At 40.5% G+C, this 15,668-nt stretch overlaps 1 protein-coding gene across 7 annotated transcripts in view; it reads right to left on the bottom strand.

Moving 5' to 3' along the window:
• Positions 1–15,668, bottom strand: part of RAPGEF6 (Rap guanine nucleotide exchange factor 6) — a 130,887-nt gene that overhangs the window by 40,604 nt on the left and 74,615 nt on the right. For all 7 annotated transcript variants that reach the window (XM_054841975.1, XM_054841978.1, XM_054841971.1 and 4 more), the window contains 3 exons: positions 8,679–8,810; positions 1,887–2,070; positions 913–1,049 (listed from right to left, as the gene is read on the bottom strand). In XM_054841975.1, coding sequence (XP_054697950.1) covers positions 913–1,049; positions 1,887–2,070; positions 8,679–8,810 — 453 coding nt within the window. The remainder of the gene's footprint in view (positions 1–912; positions 1,050–1,886; positions 2,071–8,678; positions 8,811–15,668) is intronic.

Raw genomic sequence — 15,668 nt, 5'->3', positions numbered from 1 at the left:
ATTCAACAACTTTTATAAGCTGTTCCAATGCTCTTATCTCAGAAAGGCTTATTCTTGCAGTCTCCAGTTTGTTGCCACCACAGTTTTGCAACATTTAATTCACTAAAAATGTGCACTGGAAAGCAAGCAATAAAGATGACTGAGACGAGAATGCTTTTCAGCATTCTTCATTCATTTCAGAACTAATTCAGCAGGGAGGCATGCTGATGAATAGATTGCTTTTTTAATCAGTGGGCTAATCGCTACAACACATTTATACCATTTAGTGAGAATGAACACTCTTCCCCTGCGTTCCCACTTGGTCACTACCACAGACGAGAGGGACGACCTGCTATGGCCATTGCAGACGGAATTATTCAAGGACAGAGAGAGATTTCAAGATAGCGATTCCGAGCACCTATGCTGGGAGTCTGATCACTGACTAATTTGGGTATCTGTCTCCTCCCACTGAATATGTATGGAAACTGCTCCTAATTTAGACATTCATGTTATAATACCTACACTGGTGGGCAAGGACACCTCTCCATGTTAGTATTTTAAAAAACTACGTTATAAGAAGAGAGTTATTTAGCAATGGAAACAATGCATTCTTCTATGCCACAAATAATCTTTGAAATAAACTCCGCCAGATGTTGGCACTTACCTGATAGCAACACACTGAGTGCTGGTTTATGTCTATACTTGGCCACTCACGTCTTGAACAAGATAGTAATACACAGGCAGAATCTCCCAAAGGGATCGGCTAAGGTTTGGGGATTTTGAATATGGGTCACGGTGAGAAAAGAATTCTCTAACTTTCAGGTGCGGGGGAGTTGCGGATATGGGTAACGCATTTTCCAGCCCTTCGCCCCCAGAGGCCCTTGCTAACCTACTGCCTATAGCGCTCAAATTGTCTTATAAGCAGTAACTTACTTCTTGGCCGTCTTCAAGTATGATGGCTCCTGCTTGCTCTACTACTTCAAATATCATCACTGAGCAAAGTTCTCTTCTCACAGACATAGTCATGTTTGCAAAGGCAGGGAGTTGATGCATAAATTCCAATAATTGCTCTGTTAGACAAAGGAAACATTGGTATGAAGACTGCAAGGGCCAGGGGTTCCTTAGATACCTTCCCCTCCACAGGTATATTAAATCTCAGTTCAATTCATGGCAAAATTGCTCAGTGGCGTTACAATCCCCATTAGTGCCTGTGGCTAAATGAGGCCAGTATGCATTTTGTCATCAACAACCACGACTTGGCTCTACAATCCTCATCGTGTTCTGATTGACTCTTACGGCAGCAGTCGGCTGGAGTAAGAAAGCACTTCAGCTTCAAACATTTACAGAATTTAAAAATATCTTATAGTACAGTAATTATAAGCTTGACAGGAGCATGAAATGATTTTCCAGAGAAGTAATCTGAAGTACAGCATAACGCAAATTTCACTATTAAACTAATGCCAATTTCTAGTTAAACACTGCAGTAAATTATTTTCATCTTAAATGTTTTCCAGTTTACAATTACGTAACTCTATATCGCAGTAATAGTATATTCTGACATTTAATAACTAATTGAACAGTTTCAAGCAGTCAAAATTACCTTGCTACCTATCCCTCCCTCATATCACCACATACCATGACTGTAATACTTAACAGCTTAAGTATCTCAAAGACTGTTTTTAAAACACTTAGTTTCTCAGAACAAATACTCTCTCGGATAGTAAGAGGAGAACTCACTCAATTAACAGTATCACTGGAGCAAAGTGATCTCCGGAAGGCATCATTCATAATTATGAGGATATACATTTAACATTAACTCATTAAAGTTTTCAGATGGGCTGCTCTTACACATGTTATACGGTATAGATTTACATAACGATTTTTTTTAGTATTTTTTTTCTCCTCACCAATATCATCATCAGTTTTATCTGCAGGCTCTTTCTCAAGGCACTCTCGTACAACATCTCGCCCAAGAAGCGGATCTGAAGTTCTGTCAATATCTTCATCCTCCTCCTCCTCTTCATCTTCAGAGTCTACAGGTGCTTCTGGAAGACCTGTTAAATCAACGTCTCCCATCTCACTTTCTGTAGCCTACAAAGAAAACATCCATCAGACAAAGAGTTCAATGTCTTCACTTTAATGATTTGTGGTCTTATCTTAGGTAGCTAATACAACAAAAGAAATTCTGTGACAAACAATTCAAACTAGAAATTGTAATGCTCCCTTTCTGGAAACAAACAAAAAAAAGGCAAACCACATTACACTGAAATCTGCAGTTACAGGATGGCACAAATGATACCACTGGCAAAAAGCAACACCATGCCACAGGCATTATGATCACAAGTTCGGAAAACAAGATTAACGTACTGGGACATTTGTTCTGTCTTTACTTCTATCCCTCCCCACCCCCAATGAACTACAGGATATATAAACCCATCAATATTAACAGTGTGACACAGGAAAAACCAAAGCAGATCGAGTGGCTAAAATGAAAGGGATTTGATCTCATTTTTAATTTTGGTATTATAACAAGATTTTAATCCTGGCACAGAGTATACAAATTGGGGGCTGATTCTCATTTTATAGCAGTTACTCCTTCATGCAAATTGATGTAAACAAAATGGTTTTTCACAATTTGAGAGCCTGTATTATTAATGAAATAATAATATAATTCAGTAACATCATTGGTTACCCAATGCCCGTAGACACATTTCTCCTGTCATCAATAGATGGCAATATAGACATCATGCTGAGCAGACACATGAAACATCGGTGAAAGAGAATGCAACACTGGCAACAAATAGCAGAATCATATAGGAATCATTTACAATAATTCCTTATGTAAAGTTTAAATGATGTAATTGCATGAAAATAACTTTCCAAACAGATGGAAGGCAAAAAAAAAAAAGTAGTTTCAAATTTTCAATTTCCACAGAGTGGTTGCTCAATCACTTTTTTTTTTTTTTCAGTTTAACCCAGCATGCAAATCATTTTACTGTTCAAACTCAAAAAACTGAACAACAAGATGTGTCACTGAGAGGTATAGAGCAATTATATAGAGACTTGCAGAAAATGGAATTTATTTTTTTTAAATGAACACATTTACAATATTCACTTTCACTTTAAAAGAAATCCCGGAGATTTTACAAAAACACTGAACAAACACATCAAATACTCTGCATGTACCGAGCAAAGCCTCCAAAATACAGGATGGGGTCCTGTGCAAACCAGCTTTGAACACTTCCAGTGATGGGGCAGTCACAACTTCTCCAGGCAACCTGGTCCAGTGTCTCACCAGCCTTATCATAAAAAATTTCTTCCTTAAATCCAAGCTAAATCTTCCCTCTTTCAGTTTAAAACCATTGCCCCTTGTCCTGTCACTCCAGGCCCTGGTAAAATGTCTCTCTTATAAGCCCCCTTTAAGTACTGAAAGGCTGCAGTAAGGTCTCCCCGGAGCCTTGCTCCCTTTTCTCCAGTCACTGAGGACTTCACCTGACCACCATGACTTTGGGTCCCACGGACCTGTGTATGCTCAGGTTCCTCAGGTGGTCTCAAACTTGGTCTTCTCTCACCATGGGAAGGACTTTGTTCCCCCAGTCCCTGCTTTGAGGTGCAGAGACTTGGGGGGAAACTGAGGCAAAAAAATTGCTGAGTGCCTCAGCCTTCTCCATGTCACTTATTTATGGGGGGGTAAGGGGAGTACATTTTCTTTAATCCTCTTTTTCTGACCAATGTACCTGTAGAAGCCCTTCTTGTTATTCTTCACATCCCTTGCCAAATCCAGCTCCAACTGTGCCTTATCCTTCCTGATCCCAACCCTACACGTCCAGCAGTGTCCCTATATTCCTCCGAGGCTACACGTCCCTGGTTCCATGGAATGCATTTCCTTCTTGCGCTGTAATCTGACCAGGAGGTCCCTACCCAGCCATGCTGGTCTCCTGCCTTCCTTGCCTCATTGTAAATGATTTAATCACAGCAGACTGCACTGCCTCCATCTTCCTACACGCTCCATGTTGATCGGCTAACGCAAGCCCCAGCGCTCTGACAGCTGAGCCACGTTTCCTTCTTTCACTAGACAGAAAAATACTGGGGTTTGGATACAACCCTGGACCCTTGGGCTTGTTCTCATTTAAATAATTAGCCAGCAAACATAATAAATAAGGCTTAACCGATTTAACGTAAATATTTCTTTCAGAGTAGGATAACAATACATATAGGGTTAAATCTGTTTTATATTACATCACTTTACTGGCTTATGTAGCTCACATTAACAGCTTTGGAATTAAGCCCAAGTGCAAATTGTGCTTGGAGAGTCTCAGCAGCACATGATCAGTACAGCATTTTATTCAAGGACTTTTCTAGCATTTCTTTATCCAAATAGCCACAGTTTATATCAACTTTTCCAGGCAGAGTAAGACAGATTACAGTATTAATTCCCACTCCGATAACCTCAAGCTAAGATAACAAAACTGGGACTATCGATTCTACAGAAAAGTGATTCTTTAACATTGTCACTGTATGTCCTATATAGGACAATAAACAAATCTTTTCCTGATAACTAAGTTGTAATTTGATCAAGCTATGAAATAAGAGATGGTCCTCAAACTGCGTTTCAAAGATTCTGTGCAGATGGTTGACAAAGCGTTGGCAGGTCAGGCAGTGCTGGGAGGAACAGGAAGGGGTTTGCTCATAAAGCTGTCTGCAGAAGTAGCTGCTGTTCCCAAGCATGATGCTCCAGCTGTTTCCATTATCAAATATCAAAATCATTCTTAACAGAAACATTTATCAACTACTCATTTACCAAATGAAACCAGAAACTGCAATCCTCAAATCTTACACAAATGTGGATTTTCAGGATTGGGTCTGTAGGGCAAGAACATCTATTGAGAGGGCAGCAGGAACAGACTCAAATGGTGTCTGTCACGCAGATCATCTGGAAAGTTAACACCAGTTTACTGTCAAAGCATCTGTTTGCTATTTTTAAATCAGACTATTATTACTATACAGCACTGCAAATTTTGCCAATCACCATGTTTCAGCTATGTTTGCCAAATGTTGATCACGGAAATGTCCTGGACACTGCCCTACGCCTCGGAAGTCAAAGATGCAAGAACTGGCCCTTGCAAAGTTTTGGTGATAACGATGTGTATTCCACTGTAATATGTGTCAGAAACATTCACTGACAGGAAAAAAAGTATTGAATATGCCTCACGTAAAAGATTTCCTGTGCCATAACTCCATACGATAATGTATTGTAGTGCTCGTGACTCCTGATACAACCTGCTATTAAGAGCAGGATTTTTTCCCCTTCCCTCGTGTCAATTCTGTCAGGGGAAAAACGTCCAAGCCTTTTTTCAGAATTGATAGAAAAACCCTCAGTAAGCCCCACTCCCTGATGCATATTTTATAGATAATCCATTTTAATATCAAAACCTTAACCACAATTGAAATTATTGCTGCCAATAATGTTGCTGCCCACAAATAGTATACACTGCCAAAGTGATAAATGAAAGATTTAAAAAAAAAAAAAAAAAAAGAGAAACTTGAAGCACTTCACTGACAGAAGTAAATAGATAAGAAAAAATAGATGCAAAATGGTTAGTCATTAAGAGAACAGGCAACTAATTCATTATATTAGAAGTGAGACCCTATCCACCCACATCTAGAGGTATGATCTGGGCTACCTACGTACCTACGTTACCCTGGCTGGCTGCCTTAAAGTCTGTCCCATGAAAGGGCAAAGAAAGATGTCTCCACTCTGGTACACCTGTTGAATCCTTTTTCCCCCAAGCACACCTATTACAGGTCAAAGTAGCTGTATAATCCCTCATTTCAACTTCTGTATGCATAACCACACACTTCCCCTACTTCTGTCTGAACACCATCGTTCTGAAACGAAGAAATGGGTTGAAAGAAAAAAATAAAAAAATTTTAAAATCCACTTGAAGTAAATTAAAGAAGTTGTTTTAAAAACTGTAGAGAATAACTTCCTTTTTTTCCTATATTAAAAAAATGTCTACAGTCCGACATAAAAACAACTGCTCTGTAGTATTCCAAACAAATTGGATTTTGTAATACATACATTTGGACATTTTACCACAAAAATACGGAAAGCTCCAACAGGGAGCAGTAACAGTACACGAGAAGGGAGAAAAATATCTTCATAAATTTATTTTCATAAGGTTCTGCAACTCGCTGAGGGTTTAATACAATGTGTTCATGGCAGTGCTTACAGGCAGGACTCCTTTTCTGCTGATCTCACCTTAAGCTTTATGTTCATCATTTCCTGTTTAACATCCTGGACTGAGAGGCAGCTGGAACAAGTGAAACCTCATTTCAGCACTATCGATGAATATAGTGCACACAGATGAACGGAAACCCTTTCCAAATCTTAATAAAAAATTGTTTCATTCTTTGGTTCTACTATTCTAATCATATTTTCTATTCTGGAATTACATTTGCACTACTTACTGTAAAAATTAATGTTAAGATACCATTAATTCAAAAGGTCATTTCAAGGCTACATTAATCAAAATTATTCAAAAACGCTCTTCCTCTGCTGACATTAATGATACTCCTGGAGAGTTCAGTACAGAATAGATCTGAAGCTGACTGCAAAAGCAAAAGCAAAGCATCATTTTCCAAATACTTAATGAAAAGCTGTATTTAACATACCAAAAATGCTTTCAGCTACTGAGCCAATACCTTACACTGAAAATGTAGGTTTATTGCTATTCAAAGCGATTCTCCGCCTTCATGATATCATGATGAATATTGGGGGAAACACTTTTCTTTTTCTTTCCGATTTCAAAATCCGTCTGTATTGATGCATCACTGCAATATAATGCCACGTTCAACACTGTGCCGGGACGTTATTACACAGTATCCATCCATGCACTTATAACTGGGTGACAAACAGTAAGAGACTGTTGTAGCTACTGAAATAAAGCCCATAAAGCACCCAGCATCTTTTGACAGGTTACTAGTTGCACATGATGCATACAAGGACAAGGTATAAAAATTCACTAAAAAATTAAGAAGGAAAAAAAACACCAAAGGGTTGGTTTGTTTTGGGGTTTTTTCCCCTCATCATATTCTTGTTGAGCATCTTATCTTCACCCACAGTTTATCAAATGCTTGATTCTCCAATGCTATCTTTCAGGATTAATGACACCGTAGCTATGATCCTACATTGCTGTAATATTATCTTTGAGGATCTCAGATGAGTCTAACAGTGGTAATCTGCCTCGGACACAGCCTTGGCTAGAAATTCTCAGCAAAATTTACACATGGCCACGTTCCCTGCAGGATGCAAAACCCAATGGGCTAACACCACTGAAAAGGAGATTCCTACCTGAAAGGTCCCCACCCCTCTGCTGTCATTTTCACATTAATAAATTAATAATTCCTTAGGGTAGAAAAAATAAATTTCACTACTGTATTTGCTACAATACATATAAATACACTACTCCGTTATTTCTTTTATTTATATAGTTCTTATTTGTTTAACAATTATGCTCTTTTGGCATTTTCTGAAGAGTAGACGTAAGGCATTTCAAATGCAACTAACCACACATGATAGAGTATTCACTCATTACTGGAACGGTATTTTCTTTATCAATAATATATTTTAAGTGCTTTTCACTTAGAGCAACCTCTCCAAACTACTCAGGTAGACAGGCAGGCAGACGATGGTCAGGAAAACTGTCCATCAGCATCCTAATATATGAGATGTTAAGGTACAATACACAGGCGAGTTCTGGTGACTCTAATTAAATCAATTCTGTTGACTCAGAAGATTAAAATAAATAAATAAACCAAGACACAGAACAAAATCTTCCAGCATTGCCTCTCAGAAGTTAGAGAATTCACAGAGCATTCTGAAAAGACTCTACTGACCTAGCTGGCAGCAAGCAAATCTAAAGAATTAAGGTAATAGATTAAATAGGGCAAAAATGCAGAGAGACAATGGTCTAAAAGGATTTTTCCTTTAAATGCTTTATTTTTAATGTTACCTACCGATACTGTACTGTAAATAAGATGCATCACTAATCTGTTTAGTGTATAGAAATAGTACCCAGAGAGTATGCAAAGGAATAAGTGTCTAAAATCAAGTTACACCTACATCATGCTCAATAGGTGCTATATATTCAGTATTGTAGTCAGATTTCAACTTAAGAGTGGAAAAGCTGTGGAATTGCTCATCAAGACAAACCCAAGATGAGCATCCTCATCAACCAGAATGAAAAAACCCATGAAACTAGCTCTGCAATTTGAAACGAGACAGGGAACTCATTAAGGATATTATCTGTAAACAAACGAAAGCTATCTCTGGATTTCAGTCAACTTCTATTCTCAGCAAGCAACACCAACAGTCAATTGGTGCAGAGGGTGCGTTTATTACCACGCTTTTGTTTGCAGAACAGAACATCTGTTATTAACAGGAAATACAAATAATCAAGGAAGGTATTTGAAACACCAGAATGCTTTCATGAAATTTGATCTGGTTCAGAAAGAAGGAAAATGATCCCATAAATCATCAAATATGACTTTGCTTCACTTCTATGTGGCTGTGGAGGTGGCAACGCAGGGATATGCAGAAGCATCAAGAGGGCGAGTCTTGGATAAACGGCCACTGGTTTTGTTTATGGAATGTTTAACATGAAGGAAGGAAAAACTAGAAACAAATGCAATTTTACCTGATAAATATCGGACAGGCTGCTGCTCCCAGAATCACTGGCAATGCTACATCCTGACTGGCTTGAAGGGACGTGAGTCACCTGAGGATGAGGATTGTCGGTGAGATGCATCTTGGTAAGATCAGCTGGAAGCTGTAAATAAAATGGATTTGGGGAAAGGCAGGAAAAAGAAAGGAAGTATGAGTGATTTGAAGACAAAGTTATTCATAAAACTTTTGTTACACGTTTGAATAATCCACCTGTAACTTGACATACATTTTGAGAACAAGCTAATTTTGACTTAGCTTGCCCAATCACCCTTCAGATTTTACACGACTGAGAGAAAACGATGCACCTTTCCATAAAACAAAGCTCCAGCCCCTTTCCAGCTAACTGACAGACACCAGCAGGATTAAGAGTGCGTAAGGACAAATAGATGCTGCTGGCCAAACAGCCCACAGGCTTAAATATCAGCTTATGTTGCAATCCGGTACGAAGCAGGATTCCTGTTTATAAATTCAATTCATGCCTTAGTTCAAGAATAACCTTTAGAAAACATCAATATAGAACAAAAAGTAATGTAATCTAAACAAAAGTCTCGGTCCATAAAATGCTTTGAATTTCTTTAAGAAAATGAGTTCACAGATTTTGGTACAGGTATGTACAACAGCACTTCTATCTTATACATCTATCTGTAAATGAACACATGTATAAAGACACAAATTATAGTGCATGATTGAAGCCCACAAACATATTCTTTCCACTGAAAAAAGTAAGTCAGCAGTAGGCTTCTGAAGAATCAGAGACACACGGAATACTAGAAAATAATCAGTCCTTTACTTCAGCTGCTCATTTATTTTCTGCCACATGTATTTCTAGTATTTTTTTTAAATTTACACTCAACTATATGGAAAGAATATTGTATCACAGAATCACAGAATCATAGATTCAATGATAAAATGTATATACTTTTATCATTTATCAATGACAGAATTATATACTATTCCTTTAAAAAAAGGCTCTGATGCAGAAAAGTCGTCCAAAACCACTCTGACAGCATCAAGTATCATAATCAAAATGAAAACGTTTCTTCTGTAAAACAAAATCCCACAGAGTCATGTCAGCTACTAGATATTCAGCCCTACAAATGAAAAGACAGTATTGTACAAATGTTGTTGATCCAATATCAACTTTATAAATACTGACTAAACTTATGCGAGGTGGAAATCAGATCTTTATTTGGAATCACATTTTTTCTGTCCATTTTTTGAAGAGCATGCAAGAGAAGCACTTTACCAAACACTAGTTCATGTATTTTCTGAAACTCTAAGGTCTCTCCAAACCTTCCTCATCCCCAGAAAAAAAAAAGTTGAGAGCCCCTCTGACACATGTAACAATTTTGACCATCGAAATTGTTATGAGGAACATGTTACTTGTAAAGTAACTCTGGGAACTGAAAGACTACAAAACTATTTTTCACTATCCTAATATTTACATTATTCTAGTTTTGTATATATTTTACTTACAAAAAGAAAGTATAAAATATCCAACCCGTAACTTAGTATCTATGTTCATGTGTATTTGGAAAAGGAGAAAGTTTGAAAAGCAAGAGATTGCTAACTTTCACAAACTCCCATAAAAAACCCCAACATCCAAGCAGTAGGTATAAAATAGTGAACTTGATCCAAATACAAAGGAAACACAACACTTTGAAGCCTATGTTTAGCCACCAAAAAGTTTTACAGGCTGAAAAAAATCTATTTTCAGGATTTGAAAACGGCAAAAAGGTCAAACCGCTCAGCTGACAAAATTCAATCCAGTGACCAAAAGGCACGCTCGCTCGCTGTCAGCACGCACGGGAAGAGCTGACGTACACCGAGACGTGACCTCTTAAACACCGATAAAGAAACGTATGAAAGCAAAGCAGGAAAGTTGAGATTTAATTCTGGTCTGCAGCACTAGCTGGGTACTTTTTAAATCCAAACAAATACTTCCTACAGTAGATGTTTTTGTGCCACGTACAGAAAAGCACTATCCCAACTCAGCAGCGTGAGGTTTACGGTTGGACTCGATGATCTTGAAGATCTTTTCCAACCTAAACGATTCCATGATCTACTGCTCCTCACGCACACAGGCAGAAAGCGTTACGTTATCCTCCTTAAAGCCTGCGGCAGTTTGGACATTAGTTAAGCCGTTGAGATTTCAACGATGCCGACCGCGGTGCTGATGGAGGTCGTTCCCCAGCTTTCCCCATCTGCTGCCTCCGTTACAGCGTTCAAGCAGCCGGGGCGGCCGGAGCAGCCTGTGCCGCAGGGTGACACCGCTCCTCTGCTCCCCGGAGTTTCACGCGTCAGCCGGCTCCTCTGCAAACACACCGCAGTGCTATCATCCACACGAAAAGGCACGTACGAGCAAGGTCAGCACGTCATTTGCCAGGGAGGACGACATCCAGCAGCAACCCAGCACTTGCTAGCAATTACTAGGCAGGGCTGCTGGCAGTCACTGATACACCAGAGGTCAGCATAACTGACAAATCCAGGAATTTAGTAAATTACAGAACTAATCAACCCATATAGATTCATTACCCCCAGCTTAAGAAGGCCACAGTTTTGCTGCAAACTCCTCAGCCTCTCCCCATCTTTATAATCTCCCTGTTCCAACAACCAGCTCCGAGTTCAGTTTCAATCAGATTTCTTTCTGTCCACGAGCAACTCCCACACTGACTGTGGTAATACAGACACAAGGAAATTTAATTTAAGCTCCCTGCTATCCAGATTCATAATGATTTTCAAACTTTCAGAACAGCTCCAGGAAAAGAATGAGCAGAACCCAGAGCAGAACCGATTCGGTGGAGTTTCCCTAGGGAACAAGGGGAGATACCTGCTTCTCTATCAAAAACTGGTGCTATTGCAGCCCATTCTGGCTCAAAGACAGTGAGACACACACACACAGAGCCACATACAGTTTTTCTTCCCTAATTCAGTTTAAATTTTGAGATTCTCATGACGAAGGCTGTTCAACATACCTAGGTTGAGAAGTAATGCTGGAACAAGACATGGCTCTCAAAAGACAAAAAGTTGTGTATGTACTTTGTATGCCTTTTTCACAAATATACATGCTCAGAGCACCACCAGCCCTCCCAAAGGAGTTTTTCTTATCAACTCATTAATCACTTACAACTGATCTTCATTCCCCCTGCCAGCGCTCCCATTCATTTCCATCACCTATAAAGCACATGGGCACGTACGATGCTCCTGCTGGACTCTGCAATACGCTCTTGTAAAAGACATTTAATGTAGGTTAGAGGCAAGGAACCACTGCAATATCTCTTTAAATTTGAGAGAGAGAGAAGGTTTATTTGAGACAAGTGACCTTTAAAGTGCTGCCTGCCACTCTACTCAATCTCCCAAAATAAATCACAGCTTCTGTCTTTTGTATGTCATTTTTATTACCCAAACTGATTGTTCTTTCTTTCAGAGCTCGCTAAACAGCAGTACATGGATAGGGTGTTTCTGTAACAATGTGACAGCGGACGCGGGAAGGACTTGCTGGATGCGGTAGCAAAGTTGCTGAAAGTGATGTAAAATTGTCTTAACTATTGGTGAAAAACGTTCATTTATGATTTGACTGATTTTTTGGGGGAGGGGGAGAAACTTAGAAACTGTTGTTACAATCACATCTGTATCTTGAAAAACTACGTGTTGGGAAACAAGTTCAATATAGCAACGTTCACCTACGTCCAGGTTAGAGGCTTTCAGCCACAGACATATATACCTGCATTATCTGCTGGCTAGCTGTGTGCCCCAGCAGCCACAGACAGGAAAACTCTGAACATCCATGAAATTCTGATAAACACTCAGCACAGAAATAGGCTATTTGCTTGTCACTTTAAACCATAAACAATTTCCTTTTTCCACAAGAAGGGATAATCTGGAATTCGCATACGAGTGCATCTGACACGCTGGCACAGCCAGTCCCTGCGTCGGTGCCAGCACATCCTTGTGACTGACCTTTCCCAACAAAGGGACAGTTAGCACCAACCCCCCCGCTGAAATGCCATACTGCGCTTCAGAGCTGTACGTGAAAGGAAGTTAAGAAAATAGAAGTTACGGTCTGTACAGCCACCTACAGCTCTGCCCTCCCACTGAGTCAGGAAAATACAGTTGGTGATTACACCGAAAAAAACCTGAATCAACAAGGGAATTTTTGAAGAGATATTGCAAATTGCAATAGGAAAAATGGAAAGAAAAAAACACTAAATCCTCTAGAAGCTCTTCCTCATGGTAGTGTCAGTCCATCTTGCCACACTAACCCAGAAGCAACAGCAGCCTGGACTGCTTTTTGTTGAACGTACGTGAGACTCCTGAAGGCGGTACGCGGGGGCACCCCATCCCGCAGCCAAGGCCAGCTCACGAAGCTGCAACGCTGGGGAGAGGGCAGGAGACATGAGAGTGTAAAAGCTGGTTCTGAGTAACAGTTAGTTAACAAAAGTGACATGCACAAAATACTGAACTCTACCCACAGCAACCCTGAAAACACCCACGAGGTGAAGACTCCACGAGGTCCGCAGGAACTTGGCTCTTGCCATTGATTGCACGGAGCAGCCATCCAGCTCTGAAGCACGAGGCGGCAGCAGCGCTCCCACTGCTAAACCAGAGAAACCCCAAAAACTCAACTAAGCCAGAGAAACTCTGAAAACCTCTACAAGCCCCAAACCTGTCCTTTCTCCTATTGCACAATACAACGCAGAAATTCTCACACTGAAAAACCCCCAAACATGAAGAGCAGGACACACAAGTGGGGTTTTTTTTCCCATCCGGACAGAAAGAACACTCACGTGCTGTAGAAGACAAATTGCATCAAGAGACTGATTTATAGGTTTGAACGGTGAGGCAGAGCCAGAGCAGCACAGCTGGGAGCAGCACTGCTGCTCTGAACGGCTGGACGAAGCAGAGGGACATAAAAACACAGCAAACGGGATGTTATAAAAGCAACGAAGCGTGGAAGAGAAGAATCTCTGCTCATATATGTCCTTGGGCATCCTTGGAAAAAAGGATGGTCCTTGGGAAGGGTGTGGAGAAACCAGTGGATGTCGGGGGTAACAGATGAAACCCAAAGAGGTTCCGTGGGGGAGACAAAGAATCAAAACGAGGAGGGAGGAACGAGAAGGAGACACAGACCCTGCAGCATCCACCACTGCCCGAAGGTGTCCCAGGGAAACTGCTCAGTGCTCTGCATGACACCAGGGGACACGTGTGGGGCCACACTGGTCTGACCAGGATAGACATTCTTTGGTTAGGTACAATTATCAGTTAAAAATTGTTAAAGACGAAAGAACCACTGAAGAATTGGTGAGAACCAAGTAATATGACAAAAAAGCTATAAACTTCAGGCACAAGAAATTTATACTCTAACAGCCAGTAAATTTGTCAAATAAGGAAAAACTATACACCCAGCATTCCAAAATTATTGATTTACTAATTAACCATTCAAAACATGTGATACATTTCAAGAAATTATTTTCTTTATTGTAAACAGTCTGAATGGGAGAAGAATCAAGGAACAGCATAACAGGAGAGCTGACAGCAGTAACTCCGGATTATACCCGGAAGCGGCAGGTTGGGTTGGCTGAACCACTCCCCAGAGCTTGTTGAAAAGTGGAAAGATACTTGCAAAACATATTTGATTTGATTATTATTTTTTTAAAACAGGCAATCAGGACATCTTGGTTTAATATCGAATTACCAAATTTCTAAGACTAGTTTGATAACAAGGGCAGAGCAATGACATGATGATTTCTCCCAGAGATTGCCAAGGTTTCCCGACGGTTCCCTAGCAAGAATCGTACGAAGTTTATAACAAAGATGAGTGCAAGGTCCTGCGCCTGTGGAGGAACAACCAAAGAGCCCAGCACGGGCTGGGATCTGCCCGACTTTGGAGCAGCCTTGCCGAAAGGGACCTGGCGGTCCTGGTGGCCAATAAACCAAATGTAAGTTTGTGTGCCGCTGCACACAATGAAGGGAAATCAGATCTGGGGCTGCATCTGCAGGGGCATTACTAGCAGAGAGAGAGACGTGATCACCCCACCCAGAGCTTGTCAAGCCACACCTGGAGTATTGTGTCCAGTTCTGGTCCCTACAATTCAAAAAAGGAGGTGGACAGACTGAAAAGGGTCCAAAGGAGAATCACAAAGACAATCAAAGGGCTGGGGAATCTGCCCCATGAGGAAAGACTGAAGGACTTAGGTCTCTTCTCCATGGAGAAGGCTCATGGGGCCCTCACCACAGTATCCAGTACTGAAAGGGCAGCTACAACGAGGACAGAGGCTCTTTCTTCAGAAGGAGCCACATGGAGAAGACGAGGGGCAACAAGTCCAAGTTTCACCAGGAGAGGTTTCATCTTGACTTTTTTTTTTTTTTTAAACTGGGAGAACAAACAATCAATCACTGGAACAACCTCTCCAGCGATGTGGTCCCCATCACTGGAAGTTTTCAAGATGCAATTGGACAGGGTGCTAGACAATCTCATCTAGGCTGCCTTTCCAAGAAGGACCATGTTGGCGCCAACACCAACAACTGACGCTGCTGCACAATTACCAAAATCTCATGGGTTATTCAGCATTTTTCTGCATCTGATGAGTATCAGAAGTGAACCAACCAGCCGATGTCCTGCTCATTTCCTCTTAGATAAGAGGAAGGTAACATTCTTCAAGTTTTATTACTTCACTACATTTCCATCACCAAAACCACCCCAAATTTACAGTGGGACAGTACTTTTCCTCCATAGCCACAAAACACTTTGCAACAATTACGACTACACTGAACTTCCACACATAGTCTTCGAGCTATCCAGTGCAGTAGACTGAACTGCATCTCACTCGATCTCATCTGAAAGTATCCAGTTTTCAAGACATCCAGTTTGAGGTGTCTGATAACCAAAGATGCAGGTAAGACAACAAAAACTGCCGTGCTACTGGGATGCATGTCTGAACAGAGACTTCCCAACTAACAG

Source organism: Grus americana, chromosome 14 (genome assembly GCF_028858705.1).
Source record: "Grus americana isolate bGruAme1 chromosome 14, bGruAme1.mat, whole genome shotgun sequence".
In the NCBI taxonomy this organism is placed as follows: Eukaryota; Metazoa; Chordata; class Aves; order Gruiformes; family Gruidae; genus Grus; species Grus americana.
The sequence above is the reverse complement of the archived record's forward strand: the minus strand, read 5'-3'. Positions and strand labels throughout refer to the sequence as shown.